Source organism: Camelus bactrianus, chromosome 17 (assembly GCF_048773025.1).
Source record: "Camelus bactrianus isolate YW-2024 breed Bactrian camel chromosome 17, ASM4877302v1, whole genome shotgun sequence".
Taxonomy (NCBI): domain Eukaryota; kingdom Metazoa; phylum Chordata; class Mammalia; order Artiodactyla; family Camelidae; genus Camelus; species Camelus bactrianus.
Genome location: NC_133555.1, coordinates 33,393,787 through 33,408,371, shown reverse-complemented (window position 1 = coordinate 33,408,371; position 14,585 = coordinate 33,393,787). Strand labels below are relative to the sequence as shown.

General features: G+C 60.7%; 1 protein-coding gene across 5 annotated transcripts; it reads left to right on the top strand.

Moving 5' to 3' along the window:
• The first annotated feature begins 3,431 nt into the window (after window positions 1–3,431).
• On the top strand, window positions 3,432–14,521 carry SEMA3B (semaphorin 3B). 5 transcript variants are annotated; one of them, XM_045506061.2, is made up of 19 exons: window positions 3,433–3,450; window positions 5,183–5,302; window positions 7,555–7,747; window positions 8,343–8,500; window positions 8,660–8,722; window positions 9,109–9,228; window positions 9,309–9,402; window positions 9,600–9,719; window positions 10,626–10,771; window positions 10,867–10,978; window positions 11,083–11,152; window positions 11,232–11,376; window positions 11,704–11,923; window positions 12,167–12,258; window positions 12,335–12,376; window positions 12,616–12,773; window positions 12,879–12,934; window positions 13,026–13,165; window positions 13,665–14,521. In XM_045506061.2, exons 3-19 carry the CDS (start codon window positions 7,639–7,641, stop codon window positions 14,064–14,066), a joined length of 2,247 nt encoding a protein of 748 aa, XP_045362017.2. In that variant the 5' UTR covers window positions 3,433–3,450; window positions 5,183–5,302; window positions 7,555–7,638; the 3' UTR covers window positions 14,067–14,521. The 5 variants fall into 5 exon arrangements, with proteins under 5 accessions (XP_045362018.2, XP_045362017.2, XP_074200949.1 ...); XM_045506062.2 differs by lacking the exon at window positions 5,183–5,302 and having other exon boundaries at window positions 3,432–3,450; XM_074344848.1 differs by lacking the exon at window positions 3,433–3,450 and having other exon boundaries at window positions 11,235–11,376.
• The last annotated feature ends 64 nt before the right edge of the window (window positions 14,522–14,585 follow it).

Here is a 14,585-nt window from a genome sequence, read left to right as displayed (position 1 = left end):
GGAGGGTGACGTCATCCGGTCTTGCAGAGGCCGCGGGGCACAAAGGCAGCTTTGTAGGGCGGCGGCGGCTCCGCGCCCGCGGTAGGACAAAGCGGCCTGGGCTGGGGTCGGCGCCGCGGAGGCGGGGCGGGTAGGGGCTGGAGAAGGGTAGGGGCCAGGGACCTGGGACCCCGCCTCCTCACACCTGCCTTTCCCCTAAGCCTCGGGGACGGGGGGCGAGTCCTGGCAGGAGATGAGAGGCTGCAGCCGCCCTAGCCTTATCGGAAGGAGATCAAGGCCCCCCAGTCCCCGTCTCCGCCCTAGTCCCTCGGGCCTTTCCTGCTACCCCTGCCTCTGAGGGCGGAGGAGCGCCAAGTGACAGGGAGAACAATCCCACGCTCAAGCCAGGATCCCTTTCTGCCTTCAGCGGTCAGCCCTGGACCCAGCTGAACCCTAGATATGCGGGCGGGGCGGGAACTCCGGTACCCCGATGCCCGCCTAACAGGAAGCGGGCACCAGCAATGGTTCCTTCCTTCTGTCCTGAGGGGGATCCCTGCACAGAGGGACCATTAAGGGCCTGGCATTGTCTGTCTGACGAACCCAATGCCTCCCTCCCTGGGTGGGCCACACAGGTTTCTGGCCAGGATCTCCTTGTACCCAGCTTGGCAGTGGGTCTGGGTGGGGTCCTGGCAAGCAAGGCTTCCCTGTGTGCAGACAGCAAGGCCCCCACCTGCCCTTGGCCCTCCTACCTCTGCTCTGATTTTGAAAGCATAAGGCTTCATTGTCCCAGCACTGGCGGGGGCGGCCTCTCAATTCATCCTTGTCTTTGGTGGTTGGGAAATTCCCAGCCATGGGGGGCGGTAGGCAAGGGGGGCATCCCAGGTGTCCTGCACCCCAACAGGAGGGACTGCATGAAGTTGACTCCTGGGGATCCTCTACTCTCTTGAGCGGTTCAGGGCTGGACCTTGGCCATGGGAGAGTCAGTGCTCCCTGGCCGTGTGTCCCCCAGAATTCTCCCAGCCTAAGAAGACCCATCTTCCTGGCCAGCTGCATCTGTGAGGCTCAGAATCCTTAGACAGGCAGAGCCAGGCAAAGAACCCAGGCTCCTGCGCCCAAACCAAGCCTATGGATCCCAGTATGAGGTGAGCTGTCTCCATGGCGATCCCAGTGGGGACCTCCAGGAGGTTGACCCACCTCCCAGAGAGCGTGCTCCACTCCAAATAGTTGCTCAGGCTACTGATGTGGTAGCAGCCTCACTATTTTTAACCCATTGGGTTGGGGGTGGTAGGGAAACAGCTGGGAAGAGAGAAAGAGACAAGCTCTGAGTCAAAGAGGTCTAAAGAGGGGAGGGTGTAGGGAGACCCTGTGGGGAGGAGCCAGTTCAGGCTGGCAGCCACTTCCCAGCTCCCCTAGCCAGACCCCCCTCACCCCCAGCAGGTGGGTGGAGGCCCAGATGCCAGGTGCCAGGCCCAGAATGGGAAGGGGGCCCCTTAGAACTGGAGCTGTCGAGGCTGCAGGGGCTGCCAAGGCCTGCAAGAACCTTTATCATGTTCCAGGGCAGCCCCATGGCTTCTCCTGATGTCAGAAAGTCCTCCTACTTCCCTGAGAGCCCTTCAGAGTCATCCTCCCCAAACCCAGAGTGCTAAACCATCCACTAAGGCTGGGGAATACAAGCCCAGACTCCAGCCGCCTGGCCTGTGGCATGGCCAGCCACGTCCTAGTTGCTCTGGGAATCAGGGAGAGGGCAGGGGCAGGACTGCTTTGGTTTCTCCCCTTGGAGGAGACATAGCCTCACAGGTGATCTTATTTAGGAGAAAAATCAGTTTGACATTCCTGGGCAGTGACTGTGTTTTCTGACCTCAGAAAACAGGTGGAGGGAGTCAAGGCCTGAGTGGCTGCTGCAGGGTCAAGGAGGGGCCTGAAGTCTCCCTTCTCTGTCAGCCGCCATCCTTGCCCAGGTCAGCAGGCCCAGGAAGGTGGAAGGGCTTCCTGCGGGCACGGTATCTCTTGCTTCCCTGTGCCTGTCCTCTGCCAGCCATGGGGCCCCCAAGAGATGGTGGCTGCTGGAGAATCCAGAGCCCTGCAAAGAGGCTGGTGTTACAAGCTTCTGGGGCTTCACAGAGGAAGATGGGTGGTGAGTGGTGAGGAAAAGTCCAGCAGGTGGCAAAGGGGGAGGGCCTGATGGGCAGAGGGTAAAGCCCCAGCTAAGTCCTGGCAAAGGAAGAGCTGCTACCTCCCAAAAATGGCGTAGCAGGAGCGCTGGCAGGGTTAGCCAGTGCTGAGCCGGCGGGGGCGGGGGGAGAATGTGAATGCCCGGCTAAGAGCCTGGGATGTCCCCAAGCTTCAGCAGGCTCTCCAAGTGAGGAGCTGGGATGGGCAGGGTGCTGCATTGGGAGAAGTGGTAGGAAAGATCACGGGGACCTAGCCCAGGACCCGTGAGGAGGGCAGGGGGAGGAGGTGGGGCCCTGTCCTGTCTTAAAGGAGACAGAAAGGCCTCCTTGAGTTGGGAGCTTGCTGCAGGAGGGTGTGGGCACTGCTGGTGGGTGTTGGAGACTTGTGGAGTGAGAAGACTGAGGAGTCCCCAGCGAATGTGGAGGGACAGGGACGGAGGTTCAGGTAGAGCATTGTGCTGGGGGTAGGGGGTGGGTAGGGGATTGGTGGGGGAGGGAAGGGGACAGAAGAGGAACGAAGCCTGAACAAGGACCCCATGAAGCTGGGCTGGAAGAGGCAGCAGGCCAGCATGCCACAGGATGCCCAGCGCCTGAGACGGCAGAGTGCACACCTGGGTACCTTGCAGTGTGCCAGATTTGCCTGGCCCACTGTATACAATCTCGGGGCAAGTAAGGAGAGTGATCAGAGAGGTTCAGTCTCCCCCCTAAGGACACACAGCTGGTGAGCAGCAGAGTCAGGATTCAACCCGCCCCTCCCTGGCTGCTAAGGGGGTTGACCCCTGGGGAAGACTCCCATCCACCCTTCCAGAGCATCTGGAACCCCCTGCCCAGTACTTCTGGGAGGCTCTCCCCAGCCTAGGAAGGAAATGTAGCACTTATGTTAATGTATGTTAATGAGTAGAGTGCCACCGGAGCCTGCTTCTGCAGCATTCCTGGCACCTCCTCCCCACCCCCTCCCGGGCTATGGAGAAGGAGGGCAGAGGGAGGCCCCACTCCCAGCCCCCTCTTCTCTCTCCCCAGCCCCTCCCCCCGTGCTGGGCAATGAAGAAAACAGGAGTGAGTGAAGAGCTGTGATGTGGCTGGTGATGGGGGGGCTCCCCCGTCCCGGAGGGGCTGACCTCAGCCAGGGAGGAATGTGCAGGAGGCGGAGGGCAGGGGTGGAGCGAGTGGGGGTAGGGCCCCAGCCAGAGACCCAGGGTTCCTAGTGGCCCCTCCCTCAGCCCCTCCATCTCAGCTCTGACATGGCCCTCAGAAGGGAAGGGAACAGGCAAGGAGGGGAGGAGCTGATCTTTCCAAAAAGGTGGGCCAGGGGTCCTCTGAGAACATGGAAACCGGGCTAGAGGTGGGGTGGGGGCAAATACCTGGCAGACCCTTCCAGGGAGATCCCCTGGGGTGGGCAGCAGATTGCCAGGGAAGTTAGGCCTCAGCTGGGCTCTCCAGGGCCCACTTCCCACCCCCCTACCCCTGCTTCCCTATTCCCCAAGCCTAAATCCTCCGGGTTGCAAGTCCTAGTACCCACGTGGCTGCCCGGAAGAGGGAAAGGTCGAGATGTTGGAGCCATCAGCCTTGATGGCTAAAGCAGGTGTGAGTGGGAGCCAAGGCCTGACCCAACCCAGGCTGGGCACTGGAAGGGTTGGCTGTAGCCTTCCTCAGATGGATGTCCTACCCTAGCCCGGCCACAACACCAGAGTCCAGGCAGGATGCTGAGGGGCAGGCCCAGCTGGTGATGAGGGGTGGGGAGGCAGGTGCTGGTGTCGGCAACACTGGGACTCGGCACAACAGTCTAGTTATTTCCAGAAGGAAAAACCAAGGCCTTGGCAGGCTGTGCCACTGACAGTTGGCACCAGGGACCCCAGCTGCCTCCCTTGGTTTCTTCTATTCTGTTGAGACCCAGGCCCAGGCTGCCTTGATTCCAGAATCCTTGGGGACTTCCAGAGCCCACTGTGACCCACAGCCAGTGACCCTGCCCTGTAAGGCTGCCTCCATGAGGTCCCTATTCAGGGTCTGCTCTGCTGGGACCTGGGGCTAAGGAGCAGAAAGGAAACCTTGTGGGGCTGGGGACAACTTGAGCTCCCCGCTCTGGGGATCTTCCTTCCCGCCCCAGGGACGGAAGCTGGAAGGCAGTGCCAAGGGCTCAGGTGGGCCAAGGACAGCTTAGTCCCTTTGGCTGGTGGTTGAGTTCCAAGGTGTTGGGAAGATAGTTGGGGGTCCTGGTCCCATTTTCCACTATGGACACAGGGTGGTGGGGGATGCAGCAGAGGCTGGGATCCTGGGCCTAAAGAACTAAAAGGAGTGGGGGCAGGTAGGGGGCACAGCGCGGGTGGGTGGGGACCTCAAAGGCACTTGCTGATCTTGGCTGCTTGGGTGGAAAATTGTAAACAGCCGAAGAATTTTGTTTGCTTGCACGGGGCCAGGGGAGGCTGCCCAGGTCCAAGGCAAAAGAGCCTGGGAGGAGGGAGAAGCCACATCTTGGAAGCCCAGGAGCTCAGGCTGGGCTGCGTCCCTCCCCTCCCTCTCCTGAAGGCCCCTGGTCCTTCCACTGACCACCACCCTCCCTGGCCAACCAGCCAGCCTGGCCAGGCCAGGAACTCCAGGTCCTGAGGCTCAAGAAAGAGGGGCATGGCCGTACCCTGGCTGGGCACAGACACTTCTACTCCAGGGGACTTGGCAGGGGGTGGGCAGCAGAACTCCGCATGCTTGAGGTGCCCTTACCACCTCCCTCGCAGACCCCTGAGCAGCTGCTGATCAGCCTTGGGGAGGTTGGGAGGAGGATGCATTTGGGGGGCATTGAGGAGCAGACACCCACTCTTAAGCCCTGGTCTGTTCACCCAGGTGGACCTGAGGGCCCCACTCAGCCACTATCAACATTCAGCCCCTCCAAGGAAGTACCCCTGGCAATATAAATAGTGTGTGTCCACCAGATAACTTTAGGCCAAAAGCTCAGACCCTTCCCAGCTGAGATGTAGGAGCCCCATCCTGTCCGTGAAGTCCCCTTGGCTTCTCGCTGGTGGAGCAGTTCCTCCCCCCTGCAGCCTAGGAGGAAAGACTGAAGTCACCACGGAGGGGCATGCGCCCAACCTCCCAGCAGAGACGTGGGACTGCCTGTCCAGACTGGGTCTCCGGATGGGCCCACATTCCACAGTGCAGAATAAGTAAGTCTTCCCACCTGCCCCTCTCCAGCCCTCCTCTTCCACCCCAGACTGACTGTCATCACAGCCATTGCCAGTCAGGTAGCAGAAGTACTAAGTAGCCCAAGCAATGAGGAGGGACTGGCGCTGGGTCTTGGGGGCCATCAGATCTCTAGCTGAGAACCTCCTCCCCTGACCTCTGACCAGCCCTTCCCAGCCGGCACCTGGAACTGAGGAGGCAGCTGAGTCCCTCATTACCTGCCTCCAGCTCCCCAGCTGTGGAGGGACAGGTGAAAAACGCGAGTCCCTGGGGGTACCCGTCGTGCTGTTCCCTCTGCCTGTTGCACAGAGCTGCCTAGGGCTGGTCCCTGTTGCTTCTTCCTCCTTTGCCTTCGCTGGCTGATCCCCCTTGTGGGACAACTGCCTGGGGCATCCTATTGCTGTGAAGCCTGACAGGAGAGGGGTCAGCCCTACCCGCCTCTCCCTTGTGCCCACTCCACTCTGGCCCAGCCACCAACTCCAGCCGGTTCCCGGCTGCCTGCCCAGTCACCCGATCCGCCCCGTAAACTTGACGGCTGCGTGTGGGGCGGTGGCTGGCTTGGTGGGGGCGGGGGCTGCTCCTTAAAGGAGCCGTCAGAAGGTGCCTTGGGGCCCCTGGGCTTCTCCCCTTCTCCAGGGTGAGAAGGGGCTAGGGTGAGGAGGTGCTGCTACCAGAGCTCTCGGTGGAGTGTGGGAAGGCAACCTGGCGTTTTGTGGCATCGCAGACCTAGAAGAGGCCGTGGCAAGTGTCAGTGAAAGGAAGGAGGGAGGTGGGAGTCCTGGGGTGGGAGGGGTCTGAAAGCTGCGGGGCTCAGTGGGGGGAGGACAGGTAAGGGGTTTGAGGTGAGCTGGTGCTCCAGCAGCTGCGTCTCTTGCTTGATCTCACCCCAGGACCTTGCCCCACGCTGGGGCTCCTGTGCCCGGCACCTGCCCGACCAGTTTCTGGGGAGGAGGGTGGGCACTGCAGCCAGAGCTGCCCTATCCGAGAGGTCCAGGGAAGGGCTCTGGCTCGGAGAAGTGGAGGGGCTCAAAGGAGGGCCAAGACCGGAGGGAGGGAGAGGAGGCTCAGGGAGAAAGTGGAGGGAAGTCAGCTCACCCGAGCTAGGGGTGAGAGGCTGCCTCAGGCCCTTGGCTTTCCCCCACTTGATTCTCTAGGGTCTGACGTCTGAGCTCACAGAATTTCTATGTGTGACCAGCCCTTCCCGCTGCCTTCTGGGGTAGGGAGGGACAGAGAGGTCAAGCTCGAAGCTGAGGCTGCTGGATCCAAGTGGGAGCAGCTCCCAAGTCAGAAACTGAGGCGTCTGCCCAGCCCCAGGGGCCCAGGCCCTGGGTTTCCCGGCAGCACTTCTCGGGAGTGCCCCAGAATTGAAGGCAGTGATCGATGCTGCAGTTATATGTGCTCACTTGCATGTCCAGAGAGCCGTGCATACACTTGTGCACACACATATGTGTAATGCACACATAAATGCTTACGAAGCATTCACACCATACGGACATGTGTACACTACATAGCATGCATACAATGCCGTGTGTGTGCACGTGAATGCATGCCACACCTACATGTGCAATACAACACACATGGCACATGGTCTCACATGTGCACGTATACATACACACTGTACACATACACACACCAGAGGTGCATGATACATATACACAAAGGGACCCTCCGAAACATGTTCATACTCAAAGATGCCCACACCATTGGCTCCAGCCCCAAAGGTGCCTCTGTTTCTCTGTGGTCCTGTGGGGGCATAGCCTCCTCCAGAGGCCTGACCCCTCTCCTGTTACTCTCACAACCAGGACTGGCTTGTTTTGCTCATTGCACTTGGTGCCTCTTAAGTGATTGTGCCAATCTGAGTTCTCGTTGGCACTCTGCCCTCTCCTGCAGGGGGACCTTTTCTGTGTGCCCCAGTGCCCCCAGCCCCAGGCTGGCATGAAGTAGGCGCAAGGAGTTTGTGAATTAATGCCTGTGAGCGATTTACAGGAGGGCCGGTTGCTGGGGAGGGTGACGTGGTGGGGCGGGCGACTGCCAGTGTGGGGTTGACCCCGAGGGTGTGCCCAGCGTGGGTGTGTCTGTGATTGTGGCCAGGCCGGGCACCCTCTGAGGGAGAGGAGGGCTCCGAAGCGGAATGCGACCCCCCAGCCTCTTTCCCCTAGGGGCTGTAATCTGATCCCTGGGGACTCCCCCCCCCAGCCTCCCGCCCTCGCCCTTGCTGCAACTCCTTCTCTTCCAGATCCCGGGGCAGAGTCCAGGGAGGCTCAAGGCTCCTCCACGCGCGCCCGCTGAACCCTGAGCGCCCTAAGCCTGAGCTGCGGGGATGGGGCGGGCTGAAGCCGCCGCCATGATCCCGGGCCTGGCCCTGCTCTGGGCGGCAGTGCTGGGGGGTGCCGCCCCCAGCACCCCACGCCTTCGCCTCTCCTTCCAAGGTAGGTGCACCTGGCAGGCGGGAGGCCCTAGCTCAAGGTGGGCAGGAAAGGGGCCCTGTGTGGGTAGGGGACATTGTGTTTGCTGTTCCCCTGCATGTGTGCCACTGGTTTGAGTTGGACTGGGGGCACTCTCAGGCCATCGCCAGTTAACCCTTTCCTGGCCTCAGTCCCCAACCTCTCTGCCTACATTTTTCTTATGCTTTCCTAGGAAGACCCCTTCTGTCCCCATGGCAACAGATCCTGTCTCCATCCCATCCTCTACACCCAGGGAAGTTGAGGCGTGGGGGCCGTTAGAGCCCCCTTCCCACACCCCCTACACAGGGGGTTACTAGGCAGTGGAATCACATTGAACCCAGGCTGGTGGCAGAGAACCCTCTGCTTGACTTTGGGGTTGGGGTTCAGGCTGTCCCTACCTGCCCATCTACCCCAAACCCTTGCGTCCTCCTCCCTGTGCACCGGTCTGGAGATACTGTCTGAGCGCGCCCAGGGGCCAGGTCACACGTACAACCTTGGCCTGTGAGAGAGAAAACAAGCAGGGCCTGGGGGAAGCTTCTAGCATGGCCCGGTAATCCTCAGTGGTGTCCCCACCCTGCAGAGCTCCGGGCCCGGCATGGTCTCCGGACCTTTAGGCTGGAGAGGACCTGCTGCTACGAAGCTTTGCTGCTGGATGAGGAGCGGGGACGCCTATTTGTGGGCGCCGAGAACCTCGTGGCCTCCCTCAGCCTGGACAACATTAGCAAGCGGGCCAAGAAGGTGCCAGGGACCCCCAGCCTCAGCACTGCCCCAGGAAAGAGCCCTGGGACCCCGCTCCAGGCTGCCTGGAGCGCCCTGGGAGGACGGGCCCACTGAGTGGACACCCTCAGCACAGTCTAGTCCCTGACCTGTGTTCTCCCTCCCCCAACCTCCCCATAGCTGGCCTGGCCGGCCCCTGTGGAATGGCGTGAGGAGTGCAACTGGGCAGGGAAGGACATTGGTGTGAGTGCCGGCTGCCCGGGTGGGAGTGGGGAGGGGCAGCCCCTCACTCTGGAGACAGGCAGTACTGAAACAGAGGCCTGCCTGTTCTGGCTGTGAGGGGTCAGTAGGGTCGAAGTAGCTAAAGTCAGGAGGTAGTGAGTCAGGGTGGGGGCTCACATGATTCTTCTCGGGGACCTCTGAGTCACAGGGTGCAATGCCGGCCTCAGTGCCCCTCTGCATCCATTCTGGTGAAAGGTGGGCTGGGCTGGGCACCTGAGTGCCTGTAGCCCATGTTAGTGTGTGTGTGGGCTGATGCAGAAGAGAGGAAGGGGTGGGAGTGCCACCAGTGAGCTGGGACCCTTTAAGGCCACCTCCCTGGGGGAGGCCTCATTGTTCCTGCCCACTAGACTGAGTGCATGAACTTCGTGAAGTTGCTGCATGCCTACAACCGCACCCACTTGCTGGCCTGTGGCACAGGGGCCTTCCACCCAACCTGTGCATTTGTGGAGGTGGGCCACCGGCTGGAGGTAAGGCCAGATCTAGGCTGGGAGGGAGGTTGGGAGGGTCAAGAAGGGCCTGGCAGGAACAACTCCCCCCTGCTTCCCAGGAGCCCGTGCTCCGCCTGGACCCTCAAAGGCTAGAGGATGGCAAGGGCAAGAGTCCTTATGACCCCAGACATCGGGCTGCCTCCGTGCTGGTGGGTGAGTCCAAAGTCTGGGACCCCGACAGAGCTCTTGGAAGCCCTCAGAGAATCTAGCACCGCACCAAGTCCCAAGACCCTCCTTTGAGCCCCAGGGATCCCCCACAGCCTCACTGACTCCCCAAGAGCCCCCAGAGCTCCATAGCCCCACCAACTCATCCCAAGAGCTTGGCTAAGCAGCCCCTACCCCATCTGCAGGGGAAGAGTTGTACTCTGGAGTGGCCGCAGACCTCATGGGCCGTGACTTTACCATCTTCCGCAGCCTGGGCCAGCGTCCAAGTCTCCGAACAGAGCCACATGACTCCCGCTGGCTCAACGGTGAAAGGCTGATGGGGCTGTTGGGAGGGGGTCCTCATCCCCAGCAGAGCAGGTGTGAGTAAGGCCCATAAAGGGAATCAGCGATGCGTGCTCACCAGGTACCTACCCTAGGTCAGGCCCTGCACTGGGCACTGGGTCACAGGGCAGACAAGATCAGGATGGCTCATGCCCTCAGAACAAATACATGATAAGATCAGTTCCAGTGGCCACGAGATAACAATGAAAGAAGAGAGAAGAACAGAGAAGGAAACTAGGCAGTGGTAGTGGTGGTGGGAGGGTTGGGGAAAGGAAGACACTCCGCTGAGGAGAGATGTGAGCTAATTCCCAAAACATATGAAGGAAGGGCATTAAGAGCATTCCAGGCAGAGGGAATAATTAATTAGTGCAAAGATCCTGGGGTCAGGAACAAGCCAAGGAACAGATTCATAAGGTTAGCAATGATAAGGGGCCTGGACTGTCAGGATAGGTTAGAGCCAGGGTAGAGTGATGGGGCCCAGTGGAGTATTTAAAGTAGGAGTGGGGGCATCTGCTTCCTGCTCAAGAGGCAGATTCATGAGTGAAGGTAAAACCAGATACCCCATATGCCTCCTTTTTTGGCCCACTGGCATGGAGAACTGCCAGGGGCGAGGTAAGACAGGCCTGCCACTGACCAGGGTCCCCTGCCAGTGGGCCTAGGTGGCTATGGTCTCTGCCGCCCTCTTGTGGCTGCTTCTTGACTAGCAGGCCCTCATCCTCTGGATTTTGTCCACCGGGAGCACCATCTGAACTCTGTCCTGGAGGCTGGGTGGTCAGATGCAGCCCCCAGAGGGATTCTGCAGGATGAAAGAAAGGGGAAGCAGGGCATGGGTCTCCTAGTGGGGGGCAAGGCCAGGACCTCGCTGACCCCATGCCTTCTGCGGTGGCCAGAGCCCAAGTTCATCAAGGTCTTTTGGATCCCGGAGAGCGAGAACCCGGACGATGACAAGATCTACTTCTTCTTCCGTGAGTCAGCAGTGGAGGCCACGCCGGCACTGGGACGCCTGTCTGTGTCCCGAGTTGGCCAGATCTGCAGGGTGAGGACTCCCTGGGCCACATTCAGTGACCCTGCCACCGCCCTTGTGCCTGTCTGTCTGGGCCTTGCCCTTATCCCCTGCCATTGACCCTGCAGAACGATGTGGGTGGCCAGCGCAGCCTGGTCAACAAGTGGACTACATTCCTGAAGGCGCGGCTGGTGTGCTCATTGCCTGGCACTGAGGGTGATACGAACTTTGACCAGCTCCGTAAGTGCCAGGAGTGGAGGACGGGAATGCAGGGCCGCAGACCCTGGAGCCTGGTCAGGTGCTCCGGGCTGTGCACCCTCCCCCAACTAGATGCCTTCCCACAGAGGATGTGTTCCTGTTGTCCTCACGGGATCGCTGGACCCCACTGCTCTATGCTGTCTTCTCCACATCCAGGTGAGGTGTGGGAGGTAGTGGGACAGGGCTGGCTGGGCTTGACCAGAGCCCCTCACTCCACCTTTGTCTTTACCTGCAGTAGTATCTTCCAGGGCTCCGCAGTGTGTGTGTACAGCATGAATGATGTGCGTCGGGCCTTCCTGGGACCCTTTGCACACAAGGAGGGGCCCATGCACCAGTGGGTTTCCTACCAGGGCCGTGTCCCCTACCCCCGACCTGGTATGGTGCGTAGCCCAAGGATTCCCACCACAACCCACCTCAGGGGTAGAGAGCTTAGCCGGGGATCTTCTTGGTAAATGTGGTTTCTTCCCGTTATTTTGGGTGGGAAAATATCACCTTCATCAGGCAGGGCTCCTCAGGGGAAGGCTGCATTTCCCCCTCAGATTCTCAAGGGCAAGGCTGGGGCTCCTCTCTCAGATTCCCAGGGCAGGGCTCTGTCCAATACTGCCCCCCACCCCCGCACCCAGGTTCTAGGAGGTCTCCTGCGGAGGGCTGCCCACCAGGCCCTCATTCCCATATCCTTATCGTGCCTCCCTCCCTCACCCCACCAGTGCCCCAGCAAGACTTTTGGCACCTTCAGTTCCACCAAGGACTTCCCTGATGATGTCATCCAGTTTGCCCGGAACCATCCCCTCATGTACAATTCAGTCCTGCCCATGGGGGGGCGCCCTCTCTTCCTACAAGTGGGTGCTGGGTACACGTTCACCCAGATTGCTGTGGACCGTGTAGCAGCTGCTGATGGACACTATGACGTCCTCTTCATTGGCACAGGTCAGAGTCCTGCCATGACCACCCACAAGACCCAGCCGAGGCTTTGGCCTGTTAGTGGAAGCTCCTTCTGTTCAGTCCCATTTCCATTGGGCTATGCCCCCATCTTCTGGATGATGCTAAATGGTTCCAGCCCGCATTCTTCATTGTCCCAACCATGCTGAGGGTGGAGGCCTCTGAAATGAGGTCTCTGGCCCTAGCTGTCAGGGAACACAAGTAGTCACTCACCCCCTTTCATCCCTGCAGATGCTGGCACAGTGCTGAAGGTGATCTCCGTCCCCAAGGGTAGCGGTCCTAATGCTGAGGGGCTGCTCCTGGAGGAGCTGCACGTGTTTGAGGTGAGGCCTAGCCCCCATTGCCTGGCGTACCCCCACCCCGCTGAGCCCTGATCCCAGTGTCCCTTCTCCCTCTCAGGACTCAGCCACTGTCACCAGCATGCAAATCTCCTCCAAAAGGGTAAGTGACCAGAAGTCTTGGGGGTGGAATGAACCTAGTGTGTTCCCAGGCCCCCCCGCCCTCATTCCTCCCTTAGTAGTTACAAGCCCAGGTTCAGTTCCAGTACAGGCTCTGCGTTCGCTAGACTGTGACCTGAGACCTTAGTGTTCCTATTTGTCAAGCGGGGGAAGGGATCTCTGACCGACGGGAGGTGTGCACAGGGCCACCCTCGGTCACCCCGGAGCTCCTTGTACCCCTAGCACCAGCTGTACGTAGCATCTCGGAGCGGGGTGGCCCAGATCCCGTTGCACCGCTGCGCTGCCCACGGCCGCGCCTGTGCCGAATGCTGTCTGGCACGTGACCCCTACTGCGCCTGGGATGGGGCTGCATGCACGCGCTTCCAGCCCAGTGTCAAGAGGTGGGCAGGCAAGGAGGTGGGCTACCGGGAGGGGATCTTTCGTTGCCCATGGCTAAAAGAAAGGCTCACGGAGGCTCCAATGTCCCCCCGCCCCCCACCCCCCAGGCGGTTTCGTCGGCAAGACGTAAGGAATGGTGACCCCAGCATGCTGTGCTCCGGAGGTGAGTGCCCCAGCTGCCCCCACCCCTCAACCCTTGAAGATTCTGCCCCACCCTGCCCTGCTTCGCGTGATTGACAGTCCTTTGCCCCCAGATTCGTCCCATCCTGCGCTGCTGGAGCGGAAGGTGTTTGGCGTGGAGGGAGGTAGCGCCTTCCTGGAGTGTGAGCCCCGTTCCCTGCAGGCGCGTGTGGAGTGGACCTTCCAGCGCGCAGGAGAGTCAACTCACACTCAGGTGAGCCTCCTCCCACCGCCCCACTCCCAACTAGGGTCTTGTCCCGCCCCCGACATCCAGGAAGTGCCCCGCCCTGACTAGTAAGGCCCTTGGCCAGCTCCGCACGTATGGATGAGGTTCAGCCCCACCCAGTGAGTCTCGACCCAACCAGACCCCTTACTACCAGTTTGGTCCCTTGCCTGCACTCCGCATCCCGGTGAGACCCCACTCCTCTAACTAGGCTCCCGACACTCTTACCAAGTCCGAGAGAAGCCCCGCCCTCGCCCAGCCCATTGAGGTCCCTGACCCGCCCGTCACGTTCAGGTGAACCCCGCCCCGTTCGGGTTTCCACTTGTAGTTCACTGGCCCCCATGACCCTAACCTTCAAATGTGCCTCTGCGGGCACCCCTGTCCCACTCCTGCTCTGCCACCATTGGCTATTTGCCTCTCGTCCCACGCTGAGGCCAGGAAGTCCAGTTCCCGACCCTGAAGCCCCGCCTCACGCTGGCCCCGCCCACAGGTGCCGGCGGAGGAGCACGCTGAGCGCACAACGCGGGGCCTGCTGCTGCGTGGGCTGCGGCGTGGGGATTCGGGGGTGTACCAGTGCGCAGCCGTCGAGCAGGGCTTTTCGCAGCCGCTGCGGCGCCTGGCCTTGCATGTGCTGAGTGCTTCGCAGGCCGAAAGGCTGGCCCGGACGGAGGAGGCTGCGCCGGTCGTGCCGCCTGGCCCCAAGCTCTGGTACCGGGACTTCCTGCAGCTGGTGGAGCCAGGTGGTGGTGGTGCGAACTCCCTGCGAATGTGTCGTCCGCAGCCTGCGCCGCGCTCACCGCCTCCGGAGCCCCGGAGGAAAGGCCGCAACCGTCGGACACATGCCTCGGAACTGCGTGCTGAGCGGGGACCGCGCAGCGCAGTGCACTGGTGACTTGTTCGTCCCCACGCCGGGGACTGGGGAGGAGGCGACAGGTGGGGGAGGGGGCGGCCAGGCCATGGGAGACAGCTAGGGGCCCTGCGCACTGCGGTTCCTGGCGGAGGGAGGCACCAACCGACAGGCCCTAGCCAAGGGGCAGCCGTGCCCGCTTATTTATTAACAGAGGATAATCTTTGAATGTAACCCCATTAGGGGCGGCCCAGGTGGGCACAGGGTTGAGCTGGTCGGAAGGAGGCAGAGAAACAGGGTTCACGAGCAACGACCTGGGTGGGGGAAGGTGCCCGGAATGCCCACCTTGGGGGAAGGACCACCTCTTGGGGCAATGAGCAGAAAGCTGTGAACAGGCGTTGGTGGGGGTGGGGCAGCCCGATTGTACTAATGCAATAAACACATTATCAGCTGAAGCTGAAACGGCCTCAGCAGAAAACTACTGTTCCTAGTGTTACCCACCCAGGTTTCTGGACTCTTTAATCAATAGAAGTTGAAAGGCCTGACGAGAAATTCAGCAAGGCT

Bases quoted from the DNA above. Each gene is read 5' to 3' on its own strand.
- SEMA3B (XM_045506062.2), top strand. From the start codon at position 7,639: ATGGGGCGGGCTGAAGCCGCCGCCATGATCCCGGGCCTGGCCCTGCTC. The intron at 9,720-10,625 runs GTGAAAGGCTGA...TGCGGTGGCCAG, and splicing joins TGACTCCCGCTGGCTCAACG to AGCCCAAGTTCATCAAGGTC. The intron at 12,259-12,334 runs GTGAGGCCTAGC...TCTCCCTCTCAG, and splicing joins AGGAGCTGCACGTGTTTGAG to GACTCAGCCACTGTCACCAG.